Source organism: Cryptomeria japonica, chromosome 1 (assembly GCF_030272615.1).
Source record: "Cryptomeria japonica chromosome 1, Sugi_1.0, whole genome shotgun sequence".
Taxonomy (NCBI): Eukaryota; Viridiplantae; Streptophyta; class Pinopsida; order Cupressales; family Cupressaceae; genus Cryptomeria; species Cryptomeria japonica.
This window is the reverse complement of record NC_081405.1, coordinates 578,534,699-578,545,674: the sequence shown is the minus strand read 5'-3', so window position 1 is coordinate 578,545,674 and position 10,976 is coordinate 578,534,699. Positions and strand designations below refer to the sequence as shown.

At 31.4% G+C, this 10,976-nt stretch overlaps 1 protein-coding gene across 1 annotated transcript; it reads left to right on the top strand.

Annotated features, from left to right (window-relative positions):
* The first annotated feature begins 10,143 nt into the window (after nucleotides 1-10,143).
* LOC131858124 (uncharacterized) lies at nucleotides 10,144-10,641 on the top strand. The gene has a single exon (XM_059211130.1). It carries the CDS (start codon nucleotides 10,144-10,146, stop codon nucleotides 10,639-10,641), a length of 498 nt encoding a protein of 165 aa, XP_059067113.1.
* Nucleotides 10,642-10,976: the final 335 nt, after the last annotated feature.

Here is a 10,976-nt window from a genome sequence, read left to right as displayed (position 1 = left end):
GGTTTACCAAATTTTCCACAATCCCAAGATGCCTAATATAAAGAGGTGGGGATGGAAGATAGATACAAAATGGGGCCAACTTAATTGAAGTGGCATGAGGATCAAAATTAGGGAACCAATGGAGTGTATATAACCCATAACCCTAAAAGAAATATGCTTTAGATTTATGCACTATGTCTCTATAAATCTTAGAATTAAAAATTACAGTAAAGAATCCATCAACGCCATCAATATAAAAGATTGGTAAAACTTCCTTCCACACATCAATTGCTAGTCAGACAATTTACCAATATCCATAGAGGAATTCCAGAACTTACCAATCAGTACCCATCCTTGTAGTTCGACAACTTGAGATTCCAACATAGCATCTGGAAAAGAGATTTGAATGACTTCCTCGGTATCCTTTTTATCCATATTTGAATAAGGTGAAGGGAACTCAACATCAATAGGACTTTGAGGATCTCTTTTCATTAACTTTGTCTTCCCTGCTATAATTTTGTGATTCCTCTTACGATCCTTATATCTCCTTTTCTTTGACAAGTGGACCTTTTATGAAAAAGGTGAGAGACAATCCTGACCAAAACCATAATGGGCCAAATTTAGATTAAAGGAACCTCTAGATAGGAATATTATTAGGTCTTGAAATGATGGAAGGAATGAAACAAGGAATATCATGTGGAAAATTTATAGGGGATTTGTTTAGAAAATCTTGCAATTGCTAATGAGAAAGTTGAGGTTTCCCACGAGATCAAAACCCTAACTTCCTAAGAGGATTCCACTCATACTCTTTGAAAAAACTGTCGGAGATTTGTTCAAAGAATCCTTCATTGGCCCATGTCTAGTGTGAGGTTTACCATGAGCTCAAAAAATTGGCTTCCTAATAGAATTCTAGTTGCCCTCTCACAATGTTTTTTGAGAATTTCCTGTCGAGAAGTTCCCAATATAACAATATCACAATACTGTTATAATAAACTTTGTATCTACCAATAGTCAAATAGAATTAATGTGACAAGATAAATTCAAACTGTAAAGTATGATTCATTAGCCCTTTAACCCAACCCACACTATGAATTTATAGCATTAGTTTTAGATTAGTATACTAGATCTCCTTTGGCTACCTGTATGTTGTAATCTATCTATGGGATCTAAATATATGCTTGAATAAATTTATCAATATTTTATTTTACACATGACTATATAATTATTATATTATAATCATGTTCGTATAAATAAAATTTTTATCATCCTTAATTATATTCTATACAATCACCAGCTATGCATTAGTCCATTATCTGATTTTAGTTATATGTATGCATACACAAATACATACAAAATAATGTATAGATATTTATATATATGAATTGTCCAGAGTCATATGTAGGTTCATTTCACCTTATCCTTCACCACATACACAATCTCAATAAATTTTATTTATTATGGCTAGAGAGTAATTAAATAAAGGTAATAGTTAAATTTGATAAGTGAACTAACAAAGGTAAAGGTTTGAAGGAAATGCTAGTGGTAGTGACTGGTGGCTAAGAACAATAAATAAAAATAAAAATAAAGATTAAATAAGATATTATTTCATTAAATAACATATAGACTTGTTTTTGGTAGAATTATATCACCATGTATGGGTAGGATCACCATCCAACAAGTAGCAAAAAATAAGTAATTCTAGTCATACCACATGCATGACACAAAGAGGCTTGGTAGAAATAAAATAAAATAGATTTAATTTTCACAATATCTTAAATCCTGTTATTCTTAATATCATGATATTTAAATATTTTAGTACCTAAAGTAGTACAAACATTCAAGTAATTTTTCCAATCTTAAATTTATTAAATTATCTGTACTTTGTTTTGGAGTTGTGTGTTGCTTTTATTATTTGCAACTTTAGGTCTTGTTCAATATCCTCAATATTAGTTAAAAAAAGAATGATTGGTCTTGTTGCAGTTGAGATAAGTTTTTGTTGTTGCAATAGTTATATATTTTGTTGTTTTTATTATTCATCAATATTTGTTTTTATTTGTTATCTTCTTATTCATGTGGAAGAAATCTTATTCTTGTCTAAGCATACAATATTTAATTCTGAGACCAATATAATATGGTGAATTACAAAATTAGGTTTCATTAATAATAGTGTTGTTAATGATTTAATAAATTAATAACTTAGACAATATTATTATCTATTTGAGTAGAAAAAATATTAAATTTTATCAACTTGAGGGCTAGAATCAACTTTTAAACAATAAAAGATTGATTTGAATGGATTACCATTTACTCCTCTAACTTGGTAATTGTTCTCTCTATAACTTTTGTCACCCGTGTTGAAAATACCATTTTATGTTATCTTGTTGTCCACCATTTGTTATGATTTTTTTATATAATTTATGTTGATGTTTTTGTTTTATATTGTCTTGGAAGTCTTACTTTGTATTGTTGTAAAAGTATACCACTCTGGATGTAGCAGAGTTTAAATATATGAGAAGTAACTCAATTAGTCAAATTGGTATAATATTATAATTAGATGGATATAAATCTTATGTTTGTTTTCTATATTTCCTCATCCACCTTCAATCCCTCATTTGGTATTATATCTCATGGTTAGAGCATCCCAATAACATCATGGGATTTCCTAGGCTGGATATCAAGATCTATAATATTTTAGATCACAAAGCATTACTTAAAAAATTCATGAAGAAAATTGGAATTGGTAGTTAAGATCAATGGGAAGGTTTTTGAAATAATTGCAACTACCAACTCGCTAACCTATCATGTGTTAAATCCTTCATGTGCATATCATATCTGCAACAATATTTAAGATAGGTATTGAATTAGAATTTCTTTGAATTATACAAATTTTCATTTACTCATCCAACCTAGTCCTTGTGTAATGCCCACCAAAATACCCTAGGGAGATAAAGCTAACTAGCAACAAATACAGATAATTTTTTTTTAATACATCATCCAATTCAACACATACAATATTTTAATCTTGTGCATTAAATATTCATATACATGATATACACATTATCCATATGCACATTTAAAACATAAAAATTAATCATATGAACTAATAACACAAGTGAAAATACACATGACGCAATATTTCTAACTATCTTCCCTAGGGTATCTCAACATCATTACGTACACTACCAACATAAGCAATAACATCACAATCACTACTAATCTAATGCATAATAATTCTGCTATCATTCATTCTTTCCATACAACATATGCAATATCATTTCTAATCTATCCCATTAAGTTAATTTTAAGAACACCAAATCCGATGTTCCTAATCGTATTTTTACATTAATAATTCAAGAACATTAATCCATTCCTATATGATCTATTCACATGAATATCCCATTCTAATTAATATTACAAGATAGACATAAAGCTAATGCACAATAATGAATCCATTGTTATCTTTTCCATAAATGAATCAATCTCAATATACAACATGATACGTCATATGTTCTCTTACAAGAGTCATAAACCATGTTCTACAACTTAATCAATCATTATATATACATTATCCAATTACATCATAAGAATAACACTCGAGTACAAAATACAAATATAGTAATCTCATGATGCCATAAATATATATATGTCAATTGATCCAATACATTTATCCATAAGCTAAATAAACAACAATCCATCTCCATGCATGAAGCATCCAAGAGAGAAAATCTTAATGGAAGAAGGCATCAAACCACCTAACCATGTGGAACCAAAGCAATCATTCCCATGCTAGGAGATGACACAATGTCCCACACACACTCTAAACCTAGGCTGGCACCTAACCACCAAAGAGACTCAACAATTCCAACACCACTGCAAGAAGCAACTCAAAAGCATAAGCCAACACAAAACATGAGTAATCATAAATATAGAAACTCCCAGATGCATACCAACAATCATGGCATACAGATCAAGGACCAAGGACACACGTAGGAGTGGAGTGTCATCACATGCTATCTTCATATAGAACGGAAAACCTCACCCTGATAGACATGTCTCTGCATGCTATCCTCACAAAGAAGAGCCTATCATCCTGATAGGCATGTGGAACAATATCAACCTATGAGAGAACAAGGGAGATTGACTTGCCATCACAATGGCATTTCCAAGCTTATCCTAAAACATCCTCCATAGAACTAAGTCTTGGGGCTCACAACCACTATTATCTTGATTAGGTGAATCCTAATTACCCAACCCATATAATTAATTATTAATGTTATCAGTTATTTAAAACAAAGGAAACTTTCAATGTGCCCTCGTGGTCTAGATTCTAAGCATCCTTACTAGGAACGTCCTAGTAGCATATCTCTCATGACTCTGATCATCACATGAAATCCCACTCCCCTAATCATGTTTGAAGCCCTGAAGGGAAAAAAATAAATAACAAGGAGGTTAAAATACAATACCAAATAAGAATCCACTTAGCATATCAGTAAGCAATGCCATGCAATTACCAAAGTGCCAACAATGCCACGTAAAACCAAAAGCCTCAAGTTCAACCAAATTCCAAGTAACCAGTATAGAGCATAAAACCATCAGGGTCAAAAATATATAACAATAAATTCACTGTATATAACAATAAATTCCTCGACAGTGAGGCTCATCAGGTTGCTGGAGCAAAGCGTGAACATAACCTCAACAACAAAGCATGTGAACTTACTGGAGTAGCACAAACAACCTCTATGGCAAGGCCCAGAGTACAAATACATAAAAATAATCAAATCTAAACATATACCATGCTACGAATATTAGAAACATCAAAATAAGTCTTTCGTACAAATTACAGAACTAGGAAAATCAACCCAGATAAATAAAATCATTGAAAAACACTAGAACTAAATAGAATCGCGCATCTGAGAACTAGAATAATGCATTTGAAAGACATAAAAGCACATATGATAAACAAATTAGTACATATACATCCTAGTATAGTGCATATACTCAATGAAATAATGCATATGGTAGATGAAAAGACACATATAAATAATAATTTAGCACATACTATAAACTATATAGTACATATGAAATTTAGATTAACGCATATTACTTTTAGTGCATTTTCTCAAGGTGGAGACTAGAAAATTCATTAAGCTAAAATATTTTACTGGGACTTTAGATAAGACCAAAAATGCAATAATTAGAATCTCTTAGAACAATAGAAATAAAAGTGTCAATCAATCAAATTAAATAAGGTTTATAATGAAATAAATCATTACTTCCAAGAAAGGACTCTTGGAAAATGCACATTGAAAAATCTTGAAATAACACTTATGAAGACCTCAAATAATCAAACGTATAGACAACATACAACTCCAACAAGCAATCGAGGCCAACATGGATTCACATGAAGTTGTAGCCAAACCATTCCTTACAACATTCACAAAGAAGGCATAATGTTGCACACAACAAAATAAGAAACCAAATAGAAATATGAATGAATATTTTTCCCCAAACCATATGATATTAACATATTATAAACAATAATATTTCTATTTTCTATAGTTTCCCCTAAATTTCCAAAAGCAATCTTTTCATAAATACACTATGCAAACAATCTTTATGGGAAATGAAGTATAGGGAGAAGAAACTCTCCAACCCCAAAAAATGAAGAATGACAAATGAATCCGATTAAGTGTAATCCACAAATCCCACCAAGCCTAAGAAAAACCAAATCCAAATCTCCAGCCAAGAATGAAAATTTTGCAAAAGAAACTCAAGAATTGCCAACCCGACAAAATGCACATGTGATCGATTAAATAAAATTCATTCTAAACCATAGCCAAAATCCAGCCAATAGAACTAATCCAAAATACTATATAATCTAGCTAATCTGTATTAATATTATATTTTATTCACCCAAGGCTTTTATGCCAATAACTGCGAAAGGTAGGTAAGAAATATTATATATTTATTTTCCCATGACACAAGAGTTATAATTACATTAATAATATTAAAATCAAATGCATAAATAATAGATGTGCCCAAAAAAATAACTAAGGGCAATTAAATCAATAAAAGCCTCAAATAAAATATAAAGTCTTAAAATAAATATTAAAACATGATTAAATTAAAGTCATAGATATTTTTTTATTTTTTTTGTAGGTAATAGGACGAAGCCGCAGTATTTTGAAGAAAGCCATAGATATTAAATAATAAATAAATAACAATTAATTAATTAAACAATAAATCAATTAAACCAAATAGAAAATAAACAAATTAATATAAACTATTAAATCCTCAAGACATTAATCAAATAATAATAATAAATCACCTAATAATATTTAATTAAGCAAACTATATGATAAATTAATTTAACCTTTAATAAACTATATTAATCAAACATTAATTAAATAAATAATCAAATACTCACAATACCACAAAATGACCACAACTCAACATGCTAGCATGACAACTCGTGCCAAGATAATTGGCTGACAAAGATGACAACTTAAGCTTAGAGTGTGTAGAGGGAACTCATGCCATCTCTAACAACTTGCCATTGCGATAAAGACATGCTCAAACCTTTGAAACCAAGTGGAGTCGATGTCTGGTACATGCAACCATCGATAACCATAATATGACATACCCAATAATATATAATAAATAAACAAGCAAGTGATAGAGAGTCACAATATCATATAATACTCGTAATGAGTTTTATGACATCATCTCTATCACGAAGACAGTCACAAAGATCATGCCATCATGATAATAAAATAGGGTTAGCATTACCACAATATCACCAAATACCCATAAATAATTTAATCCATCTACATAACAAGTTCATATAAAGATCACCAAATATGAATTCATCATTATAATAATCAAGAATAGATATCATCATCCATATAAGTCATCATATATCATATGTCCATGTAACACTTCTAGCATCATCAATGAGTGTCTAAAATATAAACAGAATCATAAACATCGATCAAAATATCATCATAGAGTCTAAGCATGTCTACTACTACATAAATAAAAAGATGAAACTAGGAGGTACACTACACATTGTCCTCACACAAGAACTCCATCCAACACTGCTGCCTAGAATTCAAGTTTGGTTGCGTGAAAATGTATTGCAAACTACGGTGATCAATGTGTAGCTCGGACCGATGCCCAAGAGGGAAACTCCTCCAATGAACCAAAGTATGAACCACAACTGCTATCTCTCAATCATGAGTAGGGTAATTTAACTCATGATCTTTGAGCTTACGCAACTCGTATGCTATCACTTTTCCATCCTACATAAGAACTTTTCCAAGACTCTGCAAGAATGCATATGTGCACACCACAAAATCACACAAAGGATTTGACACTGCTAGAATAGGTGCACTTGTCAGATGCTCCTTGAGGATCTGAAAATCCATCTCACACTAATTTGACCAAACAAATTTATTTCCTTTCCTCTAAAGAGAACTGATAGGATGAGGAATCCTTGAGAAATCTTTAACAAAACTACGATAATAACTTGCAAGTCCCATGAAGATATGAACCTCATCCACATTAGTGGATGCTGGCTAATCCACTATAGCCTCAATCTTAGAGCGATCTACTACAATACCCTCTCCTGGTATGACATGACCTAGATATCTGACCTCTATCTGGAAGAACTTTCATTTCACCATATTGGCATACAACTAATTATCCCATAGGTACTGCAAAATCTGCCTCATGTGCTCCTCATTCTCCTCGATTGATCTCGAGAAAAACAATATATCATCCAAGAATACAAGAACATACCTATCTAGATACGTCCTGAAAACTCCATTCATCAAGCTCATAAAAAGTGATGGAGCATTAATGAGACCAAAAGGTACCACTATGAACTCATAGTGTCCATATCTAGTGCGAAATGTTGTATGATGAATATATACTTCATGAATCCTTAGCTGGTGATGCCTGGACTTAAGATCTACCTTGCAGAAGATCTTTGCATCCTTAATCTAATCAAACATGTAGTACCCCTCCTGGATTCATCTCTTCTTTTGGTGTCCTAATAGACCTAGTTAGACTTCTTGGTGGTATTTTGATCGATACTTATGATTCTATTTATGTTTTCGATGCTTATGGTGGATGTCTTGATGAATAGTTATGACACTATTTCTATGATACTAATATTATTAGATGGTTTATATGGACATATGCTATTTGATGATTCATATAATGGGCGATACATTCTAGATTATTTGATGGATTATTTGCATTTGAGGTTTCTATGTGGATTACATGAGTTATGATGTTATGATGGTTCTAACCCCTATTTGGTAATTATGGTTTCATTCGATGTATTGATGTGATTGATGTGTGTTCGTCTTCATGAAAGGGGCGATACCTTAGCACTCATTACGAACATTATAAGGTGTTGCAATTCAATTTTCACTTGCCTATTTTTTATGATGGATATATGTTGTATATGTATCATAATGTGATTGCAAGATTGCAGGTACTAGACAGAGACTCCACCTAGCTTCATAGGTCTGAGCGTTTCCTATCCCAGTGGCAAGTTATTGGAGATGGCATGGGTTTCTTTCACTCACTCTAGGCTTAGTTGTTCACTTTTTTAGTTTGTGCCACAAGGCAAGTTAGTGGTAGAGTCTTGTGTCAATGTTTTCCTTTCGTCGAATTGCTTGAGTATGCGAATGTATGTTTTCTATTTAATTTAAATTATAGAATAATGTTATTATTTAAGGTTTGGATTAATTTATCCTATAATATGATTATTGAATATGTATTTGATTATTTTATTAATGGATGATTATTTATAATGAGAATTATATTTAATCAATTGAGATTAATTTAATTAATTTAATTAATTTATTATTCATTTATTTTGATATATTTTTAATGGTTTATTTAGAATTTCTTTAACAATTTATTTATTATTTGATTTATTATAAATTTATATTTATTTATTGATTTTATTAATTTATTTATTGGTTATTAAGGATTTTATTTTATGTTTTATTGTGGAATCCTATTTATATGGCTTTATTCATTTAATTCGTTTATTTGTTTTTTATTGGATAATGGATTATTATTTATTGGTAATCAAATATATTATATAGTTTACCTACTTATGCATGTGATTGGTTGATTTTAAATTGGTAGGTAAATAATTTGAAAAATATGTATTTCTCGAAACTATACCATATAGGTAAAATATATTTTTCTTTAGAATTTTTAGATTGGTCGGTTTTGCACTGTAGTTTGAGTTTAATTCTTATTTAAATTGCATTCTTTAAATGTTGTCAGGTTAATCAACTGACTGATTTCTAGAAATTGGTTTCGATTTGGATTTGGATTGAGGATTGGATTGAAGGTTTGGATTTGTTGTGGATTGCTCTTCTTCAGTTTTTCAGCCTTAATTGGATTGCAATTACAGGTTGGTTTATCCTACCTTTGAATTTTGATTTCTATAAATGCAGTGTAATCTCCATCACTATGCAATTGCTTGTTGGATTTTACTTAAAATTTTTTTTCAGAAAATTGGTTTTGGGAATTGAGAAATTGATTGATTTGAAAAGGAATTTGGGAAAGGGGAATTTAGAGATTATTAATTTCAAGTTTTGAAAAGTTTACTGGAAATTTTTTTTTGTATTCTCTACGAATGTTTATAATTTCAATTCCCAATGTTTTGTGAGGTTATTGATTTGCCTTTAGGAGTTATTCATCTCCTTGTGTTGTATTCTTTGTATCTTCCTTGTTTAGAGTCAGATTTGGAGACCTATATCTCCCTATGGTTGATGGGAGTTCTCTACAACTATTTAAGATTGTGCCTTTGGATTTTAAACCCCTTTTGGAAGAATGTAGAGGTTGCATTAAGCCCTATGAATTCTATGAATTATCTCTTGAGAGTGTTGTAGGAGTATTTTATCTCCCCTTGATTCTATGCCTTCCTAGTCTCAATCTAAGTATTGTGGCAGAAGGGTTGCTTAAGTAGTTTTCTCTCAGTGAGTCAAGTACTTGTGTATGAGAGTTCCCACTAGTATTTTTGGACCTATCAGTCCTTTTGAGTTGAGTGTTGGTGCAATAACAGCTTTTCAGTCACATCTGACTCGAGTAGAATCCTTAGTCACAAGCAAGTCATTTTCTTAGTAATTAAATATGAGTACCAACAACACACAAGTAGATAACTCGGCTCTTCGCCAGCAAGTAATGGAGGCTATAGACCTTATATTGAGGCCACAAACAGACCTTGAGAACATTGCAGACAACTCACTATTTCGCGACACTTTTTTTAGGGCACAAACTTCATTATCCCTCCTTATCCAATATGATACAGAGGATGTTGAGGTATCGCAAGTTGAGTTGCCATCTGATAGAGAGGATGTGGAGAAGCTAACTCAAATAATAATTGCAGCTCATCATGTTAACGCAGAATCAGAGTGTTCGATTTGCACCAAGCCTTTCCAAGTCGGGGATGATGCTCGACAGATGCCTTGTCATGAATCCCACATATTCCATGCTCGCTGCCTTGTTCAATGGCTGGAAAGGCGTAATACTTGTCCCATCTGTAGAACTCGCTTGCTCCGTCCGATAAATGGAAGTCCAGATTCTGAGAGCGAGGAATTTATCACATCCACAACCTCTAATAATGGCTAGCTTCTTCTACGGTTTAAATCTTTTTAATTTTTATTAGTTGATGCTAGTAGGAGGTTTAGTAATGGGTATTTTAAAATTACGAGGATGTGAATGCATTTGAAAAAAAAATGAATCTTAAATTTATAATGGATAATTAACCATCTACTCCAAGAGTTACTACTTTTGAGTTTATGTTCATGATTGATGGATTCTTAGGGTGTAATTTTGTGGTGGCAAGGATTATAAGAAACACAAAAATAAAATATATGACTTCTTTAAGAGCTTGTATATATATAGGAGAATAATATTTGAGCTTAAAAATTTAGATGCATATTTTTAAATGTTAATGGACATTT